General features: G+C 46.3%; 2 protein-coding genes across 2 annotated transcripts; both read right to left on the reverse strand.

Moving 5' to 3' along the window:
- Nucleotides 1–9,201: 9,201 nt before the first annotated feature.
- On the reverse strand, nt 9,202–11,268 carry LOC125552360 (deoxymugineic acid synthase 1-A). The gene is made up of 3 exons (XM_048715874.1): nt 10,858–11,268; nt 9,875–10,118; nt 9,202–9,763 (listed from the first exon to the last, which is right to left on the reverse strand). The coding sequence occupies exons 1-3, from the start codon at nt 11,151–11,153 to the stop codon at nt 9,359–9,361; spliced, it is 945 nt and encodes a 314-aa protein (XP_048571831.1). The 5' UTR covers nt 11,154–11,268; the 3' UTR covers nt 9,202–9,358.
- Nucleotides 11,269–12,237: 969 nt separating this feature from the next.
- On the reverse strand, nt 12,238–17,009 carry LOC125552359 (transmembrane 9 superfamily member 3). The gene is made up of 7 exons (XM_048715873.1): nt 16,651–17,009; nt 16,138–16,178; nt 15,463–16,048; nt 14,274–14,411; nt 13,998–14,154; nt 13,406–13,890; nt 12,238–12,891 (listed from the first exon to the last, which is right to left on the reverse strand). The coding sequence occupies exons 1-7, from the start codon at nt 16,803–16,805 to the stop codon at nt 12,672–12,674; spliced, it is 1,782 nt and encodes a 593-aa protein (XP_048571830.1). The 5' UTR covers nt 16,806–17,009; the 3' UTR covers nt 12,238–12,671.
- Nucleotides 17,010–17,012: the final 3 nt, after the last annotated feature.

Genomic DNA, 17,012 nt, shown 5'->3' on the forward strand with positions numbered 1-17,012 from the left:
TGTAAATCTGGCTTACACCCGTTGTATTCGAACGTTAGAATCTATCACACCCGATCATCATGTGGTGCTTCGAAACAACGAACCTTCGCAACAGTGCATAGTTAGGGGGAACACTTTCTTGAAATTATTACGAGGGATCATCTTATTTAAGCTATCGTCGTTCTAAGCAAATAAGATGTAAAACATGATAAACATCACATGCAATCAAATAGTGACATGATATGGCCAATATCATTTGCTCCTTTTGATCTCCATCTTCGGGGCTCCATGATCATCGTTGTCACCGGCATGACACCATGATCTCCATCATCATGATCTCCATCATCGTGTCTTCTTGAAGTTGTCTCGTCATCTATTACTTCTACTACTATGGCTAACGCTTTAGCAATAAAGTAAAGTAATTACATGACGTTTATGTTGACACGCAGGTCATAAATAAATAAATAAATACAACTCCTATGGCTCCTGCCGGTTGTCATACTCATCGACATGCAAGTCGTGATTCCTATTACAAGAACATGATCAATCTCATATATCATTCATCACATCCTTTTGGCCATATCACATCACATGGCACATGCTGCAAAAACAAGTTAGACGTCCTCTAATTGTTGTTGCAAGTTTTTACGTGGCTGCTATAGGTTTCTAGCAAGAACGTTTCTTACCTACGCCGAAACCACAATGTGATATGGCAATTTCTATTTACCCTTCATAAGGACCCTTTTCATCGAATCCGATACGACTAAAGTGGGAGAGACAGACACCCGCCAGCCACCTTATGCAACTAGTGCATGTCAATCGGTGGAACCAGTCTCACGTAAGCGTACGTGTAAGGTCAGTCCGGGCCGCTTCATCCCACGATGCCGCCGAATCAAGATAAGACTAGTAACGGCAAGCAAATTGACAATATCGACGCCCACAACTGCTTTGTGTTCTACTCATGCATAGAAACTACGCATAGACCTAGCTCATGATGCCACTGTTGGGGAACGTAGCAGAATTTTAAAATTTTCTACGCATCACCAAGATCAATCTATGGAGTCATCTAGCAACAAGGGAGAGGGGAGTGCATCTACATACCCTTGTAGATCGCGCGCGGAAGCATTCAAGAGAACGGGGTTGATGGAGTCGTACTCGTCGTGATCCAAATCACCGATGACCTAGCGCCCAACGGACGGCACCTCCGTGTTCAACACACATACGGTTGGGAAGATGTCTCCTCCAACTTGATCCAGCAAGGGGGAAGGAGAGGTTGATGAAGATCCAGCAGCACGATGGCGTGGTGGTGGAAGCAACGGTGATCTCGGCAGGGCTTCGCCAAGCACAGGGAGAAGGAGGAGTGTCACGGGAGGGAGAGGGAGAGGCCAGGGGCTAGGGTCCGGCTGCCCTCCCTCTCCCGCACTATATATAGGGTCCCTAGGGGGGCGCCGGCCCTAGGAGATCCAATCTCCAAGGGGGGCGCCGGCCCTAGGAGATCCAATCTCCAAGGGGGGCGGCGGCCAAGGGGGTGGCTTGCCCCCCAAGCCAAGTGGGGCGCCCCCACCCCTAGGGTTTCCAACCCTAGGTGCAGGGGGAGGCCCAAGGGGGGCGCACCAGCCCACTAGGGGCTGGTTCCCCTCCCACTTCAGCCCATGGGGCCCTCCGGGATAGGTGGCCCCACCCGATGGACCCCCGGGACCCTTCCGGTGGTCCCGGTACAATACCGATTACCCCCGAAACTTGACTTCCTATATATAAATCTTCATCTCCGGACCATTCCGGAACTCCTCGTGACATCTGGGATCTCATCGGGGACTCCGAACAACTTTCGAGTTAACATATACTAATATCTCAACAACCCTAGCGTCACCGAACCTTAAGTGTGTAGACCCTACGGGTTCGGGAGACACGCAGACATGACTGAGATGACTCTCCGGTCAATAACCAACAGCGGGATCTAGATACCCATGTTGGCTCCCACATGCTCCTTGATGATCTCATCGGATGAACCACGATGTCGAGGATTCAATCAATCTGTATACAATTCCCTTTGTCAATCGATACGTTACTTGCCCGAGACTCGATCGTCGGTATCCCAATACCTCATTTAATCTCGTTACCGGCAAGTCACTTTACTCGTGTCGTAATGCATGATCCCGTGATCAACCACTTGGTCACATTGAGCTCATTATGATGATGCATCACCGATTGGGCCCAGAGATACCTCTCCGTCATACGGAGTGACAAATCCCAGTCTCGATTCGTGCCAACCCAACAGACACTTTCGGAGATACCTGTAGTGTACCTTTATAGTCATCCAGTTACGTTGTGACGTTTGGCACACCCAGAGCACTCCTACGGTATCCAGGAGTTGCACAATCTCATGGTCTAAGGAAATGATACTTGACCTTTGGAAAAGCTATAGCAAACGAACTACATGATCTTTGAGCTATGCTTTGGATTGGGTCTTGTCCATCACATCATTCTCCTAATGATGTGATCCCGTTATCAATGACATCCAATGTCCATAGTCAGGAAACCATGACTATCTTTTGATCAATGAGCTAGTCAACTAGAGGCTCACTAGGGACATGTTGTGGTCTAAGTATTCACACATGTATTACGATTTCCGGATAACACAATTATAGAATGAACAATAGACAATTATCATGAACAAACAAATATAATAATAACCATTTTATTATTGCCTCTAGGGCATATTTCCAACAGTTGATGCTAGTTGGTTTATCCGGTGGAAGATTATATTTTTAGATCCTTAATAATAATTAATACTTCTCTGATCTTGAACATGAATATGCTTTGTGAGTAGTTATGTTTGTTCCTGAGGACATGGGAGAAGTCTTGTTATAAGTAATCATGTGAATTTGGTATTCGTTCGATATTTTGATGAGATGTATGTTGTCTTTCCTCTAGTGGTGTTATGTGAATGTCGACTACATGACACTTCACCATGATTTGGGCCTAGGGGAAGGCATTGGGAAGTAATAAGTAGATGATGGGTTGCTATAGTGACAGAAGCTTAAACCCTAGTTTATGTGTTGCTTCATAAGGGGTTGATTTGTATCCATATGTTTCATGCTATGGTTAGATTTATCTTAATTCTTCTTTCGTAATTGAGGATGCTTGCGAGAGGGGTTAATAATAAGTGGGAGGCTTGTCCAAGGAAGGGCGGCACCCAAGCACCGGTCCACCCACATATCAAATTATCAAAGTAACGAACGCGAATCATATGAGCATGATGAAAACAAACTTGACAACAAATCCCATGTGTCCTCAGGAGCGCTTTGCTTTATATAAGAGTTCATCCAGGCTTGTCCTTTGCTACTAAAAGGATTGGGCCACCTTGCTGCACCTTAGTTACTTTTGTTACTTGTTACTCGTTATGAATTACCTTATCACACAACTATCTGTTACCGATAATTTCAGTGCTTGCAGAGAATACCTTGCTAAAAACCGCTTGTCATTTCCTTCTGCTCCTCGTTGGGTTCGACACTCTTACTTATCGAAAGGACTATGATATACCCTTAAACCCAGTTTCATGTCATGAGAGTCCACTATATCTATCTATGGATTGAATCAGATCCTTCAAGTTGTCATCGGTGCAAAAGCAATAAAATTACTCCTAAATATGTATGATATTTTATTGTAAGGGAAAGTAAGCTTTGTATGATCTTGTGATGGTGAAGAAATAAAAGTAACAGACTACATAATGAAGGTTGTTGTCACAAGGGGCAATATAAAGTGATGTTCCTTTACATTAAGAGCTTGCACACCCAAAAACAAAAGGCGTGTTGCAACCTCTGCTTCCCTCTGCGAAGGGCCTATCTTTTACTTTATTATTTATTTTTATGCAAGAGTCAATAGTATCCCTCTCTATCCCGTTTTTTATTTTCTCTATTGGCAAGATTATGTGTTGGTGAAATATCTAAGCATATGTATCCAGTTGAATGTAAGTGATCATGAGTTATTATTGTTGACATTACCCTTGAGGTAAATAGTTGGGAGGCGAAACTATAAGCCCCTATCTTTCTGTGTGTCTGACTGGAACTTTTGCTCCATAAATATGCCGTGAGTGTCAGCAATCATAGAAGACTAAATGATAGTTGAGTATGTGAACTTGCCAAATAAAGCCCTTACATAGACTCTTTTTGATAATATGATAAAGTGCAATTGCTTCGGTTACTAAGATCTTAGTTTGTTAGTCTTCAATAAAGTTTATGGCTCATACTTTATCTTGTGAATGAATTGTCACTATTTCATGAGAAGTTTTATGATGATATATTGTTGTTATAATAACGATCATGATGCTCTGATGTCCATATTTGGTTTTTATCGACACATCTCTCTCTCTCTCTAAACATGTGGGGGAAATCTAAGTCATTGACATCACAAACAATCCTCTCATCGTGGGAGGACCAATCTTCATCAACATCTTCACCAGCACCATCTCATGTCAAGCCCTAGTTCATCTCTTGTCTTCAATCTTTGTCTCAAAACCTCATATTGGTAGTTGATGCTAGAGTGACAAAGCTTAAACTCTACTAGTGTTGATTACATCTTGTAGTTGATGCTAGTTGGTTTATTTGGTGGAAGGTTATACGTTTAGATCCTTAATGATATTCAATACCCTTCTAATCTTGAACATGAGCATGATTTGTGAGTAGTTGCTTTTGTTCTGGAGGACATGGGAGAAGTCCTGTTATAAGTAATCATGTGAATTTGGTATTCGTTCGATATTTTGATGATATGTATGTTGCAATTCCCTTGGTGGTTTCATGTAAACGTCGACTACATGAAACTTCACCATACTTGGTCCTAAGGGAAAGCATTATGGAGTAGTAATTAGATGATGGGTTGCTAGAGTGACAAAGCTTAAACTCTAGTTTATGCGCTATTACATAAGGGGTTGATTGGATCGATATGTTTCATGCTATGGTTAGATTTATCTTAATTCTTATTTCATAGTTGCGGATGCTTGCGAGAGGGGCTAATCATAAGTGGGGGACTTGTTCAAGTAAGAATAGCACCCGAGCACCGGTCCACCCACATATCAAATTATCAAAGTACCGAATGCGAATCAGATAGTTTGATAGCAAGGTAATTTGTAACGAGCAACATATAGCAATAGTAACAAAGGTGCAACAAGGTAGCCAATCCTTTTTGTAGCAAAGGACAGGCCAAAACTTTCTCTTATAGTAAGCAAAGAATTCTTGAGGGCACATGGGAATTCATCTAATCACTTTCATCATGTTTATTTGTTACCAATAATTTCAGTGCTTACTGGAAACCGCTTGTAATTTCCTTCCGCTCCTCGTTGGGTTCGACACTCTTACTTATCGAAAGGACTAGGATTCACCCCCTATACTTGCGGGTCATCAATTACACTGGATATAACTCCAAGAAGATCGAGGAGAACATTGTATTAAGGATCAAAGAAAGAGAAAAGGCCATCTAGCTACTAGCTATGGACCCATAGGTATGTGGTGAACTACTCACACATCATCGGTAGGGCAACAAGGTTGATGTAGAAGCCCTCCGTGATCGATTTCCCCTCCGACAGCGTACCGGAAAAGGCCTCTAGATGTGATCGCGGAAGAACAGAAGCTTGCAACGGCGGAAAAGTTATTTCGGGTGACTCTCTGTTGGTTTGGGGATTTATGGGAATTTATAGTACTGGAATTTGGTCAAACGGAGCTGTGTGTGACCCACGAGCTCAGGTGGCATCCCACCCCTAGGGGCGCGCCGTGTGAGCTCGTGGCTCTCCGGTAGATCTTCTGGACTCCTCCCGAACATTCTAGGGTCCCTTCTGGTCCATAAAAAATCACCATAAAGTTTCATCGTGTTTAGACTTCATTTGGTACTTATTTTTTGAAAAGCCAAAAACAAGCAAAAAACAGTAACTAGCACTGGGCACTGAGTTAATAGGTTAGTTACCAAAAATGATATAAAATTTCATATAAAGCATCCAAGATTGGTAATATAATAGCATAAAACAATCAAAAATTATAAATACATTGGAGATGTATCAGGAGGTCGGCTCCTTCTTCCGTTCCTCGAGAGGGTGAGGCAGGCGGATCCTATTTCCCCCTCCTCTTCAACTTTGCAATGGACGCCCTTGCGACCATCCTAGATAAAGGTAGAATGGTCGGCCACCTCACAAGTGTAGTAGTCACCTAAACCCTAGGGGTGGAGTCACACATCTGCAGTATGCGAATGATACCACGATTATGGCAGAGGGCTCAGACCTGGACATCGTGAACCTTAAGTTCCTCCTTTTCTTTGAAGCCATGTCTGGGCTGGAGATAAATTTTGACAAGGGCGAGGTGGTTGTTTTAGGCTATTCTGAAGCCAAACATCAACGGGTTGCGGACAACCTGAATTGTAGGTTGGCCGCCTTTCCCGTAGAGTATTTGGGCATGCATATGTCTGACTTGAGGGTTCTTCTGAGCGAGTTTGACCCTCTTATGGGGAACGTCGTCACGTGGGACGAACTGTGGTGCAGGCGGTTTACTTCCAAGGGTAGTAAGACAATCTTGGTTGACCCTAATCTCTATAGCATCCCCATGTATATGTGGGGGGTTGTACATCTTACAGGAGGGAGTGCATAGCTCATTCGATAAAGACCTCTCAGGTTTCTTCTGGCAAGCGGTGAACAGTCGACAGAAATACTACATGGTGAAGTGGGCTGACATCTTCTTGTCAACGGGCCTAAGGGGTTGGGCATCCTTGCCTCCCAACATATGAACGTGTCCCTCATGCTTAGGTGGGTCTGGCGGATCATCCGAGGGGAAGGGGGCCTTTGGTTGCAGCTTCTTCAAGCAAAGTACCTTCGGGGCTTGCTGCTTCTTATGTGCATATGCTCAGAGGGTTCCCAACTTTGGAACTCAATCCAGAAGATCAAACATGATATTTGTCTGGACTGTCCTTTTCTATTAGTAAAGGCGAGGGTGCCATGTTTTGGCTAGACCGCTAGGTTGATGGAGCCCCGTTATGCACTTTCCAAAGTTGTTTGTCATTTGCGTGGATCTGTTGCTCTTAGTCTCCGCGGCGGTTTAAAATGGTCAATGGAACATCTTGTTCAGTCACTCTTTTGGGCCAGTGGAGGTGTTGGAGTGGGCTAATCCGTGTGCGGCTCTCCAACCGGTGCTCGCAGTCTACCCGGACACCGCTTCGTGGAGCCTCACTCCCTCAGGAGATTTCTCTGTTGCCTCGACCTACCACGCGATGTGGCATAGGCCGACTATTACTTGGATCGCGCCCCTACCCTTGAAGATCAAAATATTTGTGTGGCAATTGTTGAGGGATTGCCTCCCATCATGGACAGAGGTACTCAAGAGGAATGGCCCGGGCAATGGGTTATGTCCCCTTTGTGGGGTACCGGAGACGGAGGCCCACATCCTCTTCTCATGCACATCGGCTGGCGCTTTGGAGTTTTGTCTGGACGGCGCTCGGGCCCTATTGGGAGGCTCCGAACCTAGTCGGATTCCTCCGGTCCATAGCGGTCCAGACCGGTAGGAAGAGGCGTCTCTCCTGGCTAGTTTTCACGGCGTTAGCTTGGACACTTTGGGCGATGCTTAACAAGATGGTAATTGAGCGGGTCTTTCTTAGGCACACCTCTGACTCATTCTTCAAATTTATTGCGTTCTTGCAACATTGGCACCCACTGGCTAGGCAGCGAGACCGCGACCGGCTGGGGCAAATGTTGGACAAGCTGCATGTCACTGCTTGCCGCCTTTCTTCGCTGCAGACCCCTGATGTTGTGGACACTTGGTGGTCTTTTTTCTATCTTTCTCTTATGCTTTATTTGGGTGTGCTTGTGCTGATGCCACAACAAACTTTTCTTATCTCGGTGGTTTGCTACTCATTGTATGAATTTGGTGGTCGCTTTATTTATAAAGTGGGGCAAAAGCCTACTCTATTTTGAGAGAATCGTCCCAATTCCATTGTGTTTTTCTTACTATAGAAGCAATCCCTCCCGCAGTAAAAACACATTCTCCTCCAAACTGTACCTGTGGTTGCTGGCTCGGGCAGCAGCGCATCAGAGGCTACCAGCAGCAGCAGCATCAGTGGGTGGCTGAAAAAAGTTCTTTTGCAAAAGGAACCAAAAAACGCCTTTACTCCTGGCCTGCGTGCGTCCTTAAAACGTGAACAGCTTTTACCGCACGAGTCGGTCGGGTCGGTCAGCACCTGCAATCCATTTCGCCCGGTGCTGAATTCCCTGTGAACCGGCCCCCAGTTAAAACAAAAGCACACGCAATGGATGCCACTTTTACTGCAGCAGTAATAACTAAAGAGAAGCGAATATGCTCCACTGGTTTACCCTTGGGGCCTGAGCCTTGCCTCATGATTCCCTCTGTAAACTTTGGCCCGGGTCAAAAGTAAGAGCTTGGCGTTTCTAGGCAGTCACCTTCCCCAAACTGAAGCAACCCAATGCTTACTTTTGAATGTATTCAGTAACTTGAGTAATTAAGTCCCAGACGATTAAGGGGGGACCTACTTTGGACCTTGGAGTATTTGATTTGTGTTACACTGGCTTCTTGGCCTCTTGAGGTTTTTCTTCAAAAATATAACAAATGTGCAGTGGAACTAGCAAAGATTTATGCTTAGTGTATGCCCTTTTTCGTTTGAATTCTCGGAGTGTTCAGAACTAACAGACATGGACATCAGTAGCGGAGTATTTCAGGTGCCGAAATGGGTAGTAGTACTGAATTTTTGGGATTCGTTTATTATTTGTTACATTTCAAAAATATAACTTCTCACACATTTGACGTACGTTACCTAGCACCGGCACTGCAACATCTGACTGGTCGTGCTAGTCACCCGTTCGCCGATCAAGAGCTACCCTTTTTTTTTAGAGAGAGAGAAGCAAGAGCTAGCTAAAGGGCTGCGCCCCGCACGGCACTTCGCCGGCATTGTCGGGCCCGGCCGGTTGGCTGGCACGACGGCTAGCCGGCACTGGGCTGCTCTGCCACCCATTATCATACGACAAGCCTGGCAAGCGGTCCAGTTGCTTGGTCATGTCCAAGCAGATGCTTGCGTCGCGCGCATGCGGCATACGGCCCATGATCAAACCCGACGCCGCTGCCTCTCTTTATTTACACACCTTCTTTTTGTTCTGCCATTGTAACAACTTACATTGCCAGGAAAGTACGCATAATAACATGATGAGATGATCCCAATCTCTTAGTAACTCTCCTTAAATCCGGTAGTAAACATCTCCATTTATTCACTGAAACACAATGCAGAACATGATTTTATTCAAAGGGAAATCGTCCCCCGATCAACCACCCATCCATGGCCAAGGATGACAACCCAACAGAACCCGTCGCACCGGCCAGCCAGCCTCTCCAGTGATCACTCATACCTCACCGTCCCAGAGCTCCTCGAGGGACTTGTAGGGCCCGTGCTCAGACACGTAGCGCTTGCCGAGGTTGATCTTGCGCTGCGGGATCTCCGCGATCCTGCGGCGCTCCTCCTCGGTGAGCTCCCAGCCGTCCACGTCCAGGTTCTCCCGCATCCGGGCCTCGTCGAAGCTCTTGACGATGAGGCAGTCCCCCTGCTCGTACACCCACCTCAGGCACACCTGCGCCACACTCTTGCCCCTGTACGCGGCGATCTCCTGCAGGACGCCCGCGTCCATCACGGCGTCGCTGCCCCAGTGCGTGCCCTTGGCCCCCAGCGGCGAGTAGGCGCACAGCTGGATGCCCTTGCCCCTGCAGAACTCCCTCAGCTTCCTCTGCTGCCACACCGGGTTCACCTCCACCTGCAAAATGGCACATCAGTCACTCACTTGTCACTTCGTGGTAGTATGTATGATCGATCTGCATTGTTTATAAACAACATTAGTTGGATGTATGTAAGGAGTTAAGGTGACCTGATTGACGGTGGGAGGGATGGTGGCGAAGGAGAGGAGGGTCTCAAGCTTCTTGCAGGAGAAATTGGCGACGCCGATGGCCTTGGCGAGGCCCAGCCTATGGCACTCCTCCATGGCCTCCCACACGGCCCGCATGTCGAACGGCACGAAGTCCTCCGCCGTGAAGGGGGCCTTGAACCGCCCGGGCTTCATGGACACCGGCCAGTGGACGAGGTACAGGTCCACGTGCTCCATCTGGAGATTCCTGCAGTGTCATTCATTACGCGGATGCGCCGTGGTTAAGTAGTAATTCCTGTCAGAGGCCATCTCTAACCAATAATAGTACTAGATCAGTTACACGATGGCGCAACAGTGCACGTCGATCGATTATGCACGACAGGACTGATTTGATCTGTATTTGGAGCTAGCTAAGGCTAAGCTAGCTTACTCCAGCTAGCGTCTTCTGGGAATTGCAATGTTGGCTTTACCCGACAGTGAATTTCTACTGGGTTTCTTGTTCAGGTTGTCAGATCAGATCAGTGTGGTGTGTGAGAATGATCCACGTTTGTTGGAACTTGGACCGACACCGTTGATGTGTGGGCTCAACTGATATGCCTGAAAGATAGGTGCACATCAAAGTGACAATCTTACGGCCTCGAGACCAGCGAAGTACCCGGCATGCCTGTCAAGCCCATTTCACTCCTTCCTAGTGATTTTCAAACGGTCAGTTGGAGTACTACGCTATGCAATTAGTACCATGTAGTATTATTATCTAGCGTAGTAGTATTATGTATGTCTCTTTTCAGTATTTTATAGGTTTTGCTTCAGCGGCGATTGTTCAGATTGACAATTGGTTCCATGATTTTTAGGCCACAATTAATCACAAACAGAATAGCTGTAATGCTACTATCTCAGTGCTACACGACGGACCCTAGAGCACAGGCTTTCTCATTATCATGAGATCCAAGCGAAATCTGAGGAAGAGCGGGAGATGGGCGCCGTACCGGAGCGTCTGCCTGAGGGCGGGGACGACCCTGTCGCGGTGCGCGTCGCTGCACCAGAGCTTGGAGGTGATGAAGAGGTCGTCCCGGGAGGCGACGGCGCCGGAGCGCACGGCCTCGGCGGCGGCCTCGCCGATGGGGGCCTCGGTCTCGTAGTGCGCCGCCGTGTCGAAGTGACGGTACCCTACCTCGATGGCGCGGAGGACGGCGCGGCGGATGGGGTCCGGCTTGGGCCCCTGCACCGCCGTGCCCATGCCGATGCGCGGCATGCCCGCGGCCGTCTTGTCGCCGGCGCCCATGGCTTGAGTCGAGACCTGTGGGTTGGGCTGAGATTCTGTGCAGGGTGGAAGAACTCGGGTTGGTTGCAGCGGGAGGCGTGCCTGGGGTTAATACTGTGGGAGTCCAGTCTGCGGGATACGCCGCATATATGCGCTCTTCCGAGGCGTTGACGGCGTGAGACGTGCCTCGGCTCACTGGTAGTGATTGGAGTGGTTGAGCTCCTCGGGTCGGTGCAAGCTTTTGGCCGATTAAAGATGCGGAAATTTTGGGAGTGTTAGGGCCTGTTTGGTTTCAATAATTCACCTAACTTATAAGTCAGGTAACTTAAACCAATGACTTATAAGTCACACCTGTTTGGTTGTCACCTGACTTATAAGTCACCTGAACACATCTTCCTATCTTGTTTTTTTATGTAAAGGTGGTGGGACCCATGCAAAAGGGGTAACTTATAAGTTTTAAGTTGGGGTGGAGCAACTTATGACTTATAAGTTGGAGTGACTTATAAGTTGGGTCCGTTTGGTAAAATAAGTCACTTTTTGCACTTTTCAACTTATAAGTTGGTGACTTATTTGGAACCAAACAGGGCAGTTGGTGACTTATTTGGAACCAAACAGGGCCTAGTCTGACGCAGCGTGCTTTCTGCGTCCGTTTTTACGATTTGGTTGATGCGGCTCTCGAAAAGAAAGGCGCTGATCATGCCATCCAGCTAGAACCGGCACGAGGCCACAGCCAAGTCCATGCCTGCATCACCATGCTTTAGCCAAAAATAAGCAAAGCAGCAGTTGAAATGTCACACTAGTCCATTAATTCCATGGCATTTTCCTAAAGATATCGCCAGTGTAACATGGAGTAGAGTATTGATCTCTCCTTCATGTTTTCCTTTTTCTCTCTAATAGACTGTACATTTAGCCCAGATTTGACATTTCCTACATTATGATTGCTTCTGTAATCTGTACCAATTATGTGAAAAAATGGTTATGAATGAACAAATAAATAAGAGGACCTTCAGATGTGCTTGACCATGGTTTTGCAAACCAGCGATGACAACATTCAGCTCATTGCTAAAATACAGCAGAAACTTTGCCAGGTTTGCAAAGAAAATACTGTTTCAAAACCTGACAATATATAACCAGAACGCATAGGATACAGAGTAGTAGGAGTACAACGGTACAGATCGACTGGACATGCCCTTCTTGAGGCATCATCTCTACACGTGTGTTATTCTGCCATAGGAACTTCCACAGAAATTTATATAGGTTATGGTTCAACAAAGTAATACTGTCTGGACGTCACATAATACATGGGGGGGGGGGGGATCAAAGGAAAGACGGTTCATCATACCGGTCGCACAATGACAAGAAATTTTATAGGTTCATTACCTCTTCCTATGAATAATGGCCTAATCTCAAACATGCCAATCTCTTCTAGTTGCTTCCTGTTGCACGCGAGAGCTAACCTTTTCTATACTGGGACTTCTTAGCGGCACCAAAAAGGAGTACAACTCTGCTGCTTGCTGCTCTTCATCCTCCAACAACACTTTACTCACACTTGATCGACTTGTATATGTGCCGAACAAAGAACAAGGCGGCACGGAAGCCCACCATACCCAGCATCAGGAAGAATGCATAGCAGATGCACGCCATGTACCCAAAGAAGAATGAGGTCTGCATGAAGCCAGACATATCCGATCGCGCGTAGTAGTAGTACAGACAGTAGCCATAGACGAAAAATCCAGTTGATCCTCCGCATAGGAATGACCTGTTTAGAAAAATTTACAAAAAAAATGTTCAGCACCACAATGACAATATTTTCCAACAGAAAAGGGAAAAGCAAAAATGGCTGTTGGTTGGATGGGCATCTTTCAAAAGTGCTGATAATCTGTTTGATCGGTCATTTAACCAGAGCAGAGCTCGCCTCCTAGTGATGGAAAACGGATAAAAATTTAATAGGGTACAATTATTGTAAGTACTTTATCTGGACAATCATCTCTAAAACATTTAAATATGTATCTGCATCAACAAAAAAAATATGTATGCTGATATGTTATATGCCAAGTTTGTAGCATATCAACATATGCAGTATCCATGACAATGTATTCATGACGTTTACATGTAAGAACATGACTTGTGGTTGAAAAAGCATGACTCCAGATCAGGAAGTGTAACAGATTTCAGGAACTCATGAGTTGTAACAAACTTTACTAATGCCATAATGTTGCTAATAAGCTGCAATTCCAGTGCCAAAATTATGGTGATAAGAAAAATGGCTGTACCTCCACCACCACTCATGGTCTTCAGCAGCAAGCTGGAAGTATGTCAGCGCAACAGTGATGAAGGCAGTGACAATAAGTAGGATGATGAAGACTATGAAGAGAATGCTGTAGATTGTGTAAATTCGGTGGCCCCAAACACTAGCAAAGATGTAGTACAGCTCGATATATATAGCACTGAAAGGCAAAAATCCAGCCATAGCCATCTGCGGAACTGTTGTCCGGTACCAGGGAAGTGGAGGAATCTCCCTAGGGTATTTGGTGGTACGGCAAGGAGCTTGGAATTCACTCTTGCTGTTTTTACCAGCAATGCCTCCCAAAACTAGTAGAGGGAATGTGACTAAGGTCCAGATCAGCACAATGACACAGATGGTGCCAAACGGCAATGCTGCTGTTGCACTATAAGCAATGGCAACAGTGTTCAAGAAACAGAATGTCAGGAAGAGAGGTCCACAAAACAGGCATCCTGTCAGTAGCAAGTTCCTCACCTGAGAATACAAGCATAAAATCATAGTGTTAGAACTATAGAACAAATATAATGCATGCTTTCGAAAATATCAACTAAACAGAATAATCTAGGGATATCAACACATACCCAGTTCGTTCCCTCTAGCTGGCAATAGAAAGAGGTTGCAATGTAACCAGCAATTCCTGAGGTGAGTGCATAGATGACGACCAATGCGGTGAAAAGGGCACCACGATTGTAAGGGTAGAATACTCCAACGAGGGCAAGCAGGAATATAAAGGTTGTTCTGCCATGTCCAAATAAGATCATTAGATATGTGCAATCCAAGGGATAACTAAATGATTTTTATTTTATGCACGGTATGGTAATAGTATAAAAGCCAAAAAAGAATGCATCAGCACTTACAGAGCAAACAGTTGAGTTCCAGTGCCAAGAGCAGCCGAAAACAATGACTTGTTCTTGGGGAACCGGAAGACATCACCATGAATATACTTCCATCCAGACTCTTCTTCGTCATCAGCTGCTTCCTCATCATGGGCATACCTTCAAATAATATATATGATGTTCAGAAACATAGAAAAGAAATGCAATCGATGCTCTTAATATATCAATAGAGAAGACCAAAACTGAGGAAATCACAGTCAATCCATTGCTAGATTACATCATAGAATGGGAAAAATACAAATATGTCCATGATGTAATCTGTTTCATACACTTATTCTACATCATGCAGCGGCCTACATCCTCAACTGCAGAACATCATCCAATATAAGGGATAAAGCATAGACCTAAAGGTAAAAACTAATAACCAGTCAATAGGTTGCTTCCTTGCATTCTGACCAAACATTTGTATGTGAATGCTATAAAGATACTAGATTTGCACATCATTCACAAAGCTTGCCCAGCTGACATTCAAAACAATCCAGCCATACCAAATTGAGCTAAGTAGCAACCCAAGAGAACTTAGAAGGGGACTGTAAAATCTTTTTTCTAATTAGAATCTAGGGACAGTAACTTTTGCCATCTCTAACATCTGGCTGAAATAAGCGCTGGAAGAATCAATGGTGGAGCTGGCTGGAAGCAATTAGGCTGGATCGATAAATGGAATAATGGATGTAAGAGAATATATCCATTCACGACAAGAGAACAAATATATCCATGACAGATTGCCAAAAGATAGAGGGACTCTTTAATTCAAAAGATTCTTAGGAAATTTCCTTCTGTTTGATTTGTAGGACTTGACCCATTGACTTGAAACCTATTGGAAAGATTCCTTTGTTTTTCCTATGGTGCAATCAAACAACCTTCGGTGCAAACTTAATCACATGACATTGCAATTGCAAAAAAATAGTATATCCCTGCGTTATCGGAATAATACTATTCAAACAGGCCCTAAACAGTCTTTCAGATATGTTTCATGGAAATGTATCATGAGTATTTTGCAGTAAGAACTGAGGAATAAAACAAAGCCTATGACGTGAGTTTGTTTGTTTCTGTAATGTATGGCAATGCAGTAGGGGTACACCAAAACTTAACATTGTAGAAGCAATAGTGAATCGGTTATTCACATAAATGAAGTTTGGTGGAAACTTACTTAACAAAATCATTCTTCAGAACTCGCATGAGGATTGTTGCCAAGAACCCTGTGAGGAGAAGGACCGTAACACAAGAATTTATAATGGAGAACCAATGGACCTCCAAGTGATGCGGCATGTTGGAGGAGCTGGAATACTTCTCCATCCTCTTCTCGAACGGTGTAGGTGTCTCCTTCCACTTGACAGTGTAAAGGAAGTCCACATTAACCTCCTTGTCCTCTGTCAGGTCAACCAGTGCACTCTGGTCGGTATGCACATTGATCTCAATGACACGGTCGTTGTTGTAGAGGATGTCAAAGATAATGTGCCTGTAGAGGTAGTACTTCCACTCGCTCGGGTCAGGCTTGCCTCCCTTCTCGACCTTACCGATGAATCCCCACAATGGGAGATCATCGTAGTACATCTGGAAGTAGTAGTCCTTGGCTACGGCATTCCGGAACTTGGCCACGTCCTCCTTGGTAAGCTTCTTGGGGCAAACCGCCTTGGAATCATGATCCGTGCGGAAATCAAGCTTGTAGGGTGCATCGACCAACCGATCCCCATTGAGGACCTCGCCAAGGGCCTCGCTCTTCTCCTTCACTTTCTCTGAAATCAAAGCCACACATAATAAGCATTACATAGTTCGAGAGAGAACTTACTAAACCAAGCAAGTGACGGAATGGTGAGGAACTAACCCGGGGAGCAGAAGGGGAGGTCGAAGTAGCGGTACGTCTCGCTGCAAGGAAAGGAAGCAAGGCGTGAGGATTACTACGTTTGTAGAGGGGCAGAAATCTGCTTTAGCAAACAGATCCGGTTCCTAACGCTGCAGACAAAAGTGTTCGTTCGATACATCCAAAATTGGCGCCCGAACCAATAACAACCGACACTCTACTGAAGACAGACATAAATAGAAGCCTACGTGAAGGAGATCCGGAGCGCACTGAACCAGTTGCGATGCCGCCCAATCCACCACCCCCGGAGCTCTCCGCCAGATCTCCCCCGAAACTAGGCGGTGCTGACCATCGTGACGCAGCGTAAACCCTCCAACCCAGACCATTGTATCAGACCGGAGCAATAGACGGCACGGCGCACTCTCCCGCGGAACCCGACGGATCCGACGACCCCCCACGCACGGACAGGGAATGAACCGAAAGGGATCTGGGGGAGGGAGGGAGGGATGGGAGGGATGGGAGGGAGATCTGGCTGACCTGGGGTTGTGGAAGGGGCCGACCTTGTTGGCGTAGAGCGGGACGGGGTCGCCGAGCTTGTAGCGGTGGTCGGAGCCGTCGGAGAGGACGCCGGCGACGGCGAGGGCGAGCAGGAGGAGGAGCGCCGAGGCCGCGCGCGCGGCCGGCGATGCCATGGCTCGTCCTTCCTCCTCTCCTCGGGCGGGGCGGCGTTGACGAGAGGGTGGGGGGCACGAGGGGGGCGAGGAAGGGGCGGAGAGATCTGAGTGGCGCCCTGCTTGCTTTCCTTCCTTCTTAATAGAAATAGAAGAGGGCGCCGGAGGAGGAAGGAAGGATGGAAGGAGATCTGGCTCTGGCCTCTGGCCGCGGGGTGGGTTTGGCTC

Source organism: Triticum urartu, chromosome 4 (assembly GCF_003073215.2).
Source record: "Triticum urartu cultivar G1812 chromosome 4, Tu2.1, whole genome shotgun sequence".
Taxonomy (NCBI): Eukaryota; Viridiplantae; Streptophyta; class Magnoliopsida; order Poales; family Poaceae; genus Triticum; species Triticum urartu.

Bases quoted from the DNA above. Each gene is read 5' to 3' on its own strand.
- LOC125552360 (XM_048715874.1), bottom strand. From the start codon at position 11,153: ATGGGCGCCGGCGACAAGACGGCCGCGGGCATGCCGCGCATCGGCATG. The intron at 10,119-10,857 runs GTACGGCGCCCA...ATGACACTGCAG, and splicing joins GCCCTCAGGCAGACGCTCCG to GAATCTCCAGATGGAGCACG. The intron at 9,764-9,874 runs GTCACCTTAACT...GCCATTTTGCAG, and splicing joins TCCCTCCCACCGTCAATCAG to GTGGAGGTGAACCCGGTGTG.
- LOC125552359 (XM_048715873.1), bottom strand. From the start codon at position 16,805: ATGGCATCGCCGGCCGCGCGCGCGGCCTCGGCGCTCCTCCTCCTGCTC. The intron at 16,179-16,650 runs GTCAGCCAGATC...CTTTCCTTGCAG, and splicing joins GGCCCCTTCCACAACCCCAG to CGAGACGTACCGCTACTTCG. The intron at 14,155-14,273 runs GTAAGTGCTGAT...TGGACATGGCAG, and splicing joins GGAACTCAACTGTTTGCTCT to AACAACCTTTATATTCCTGC.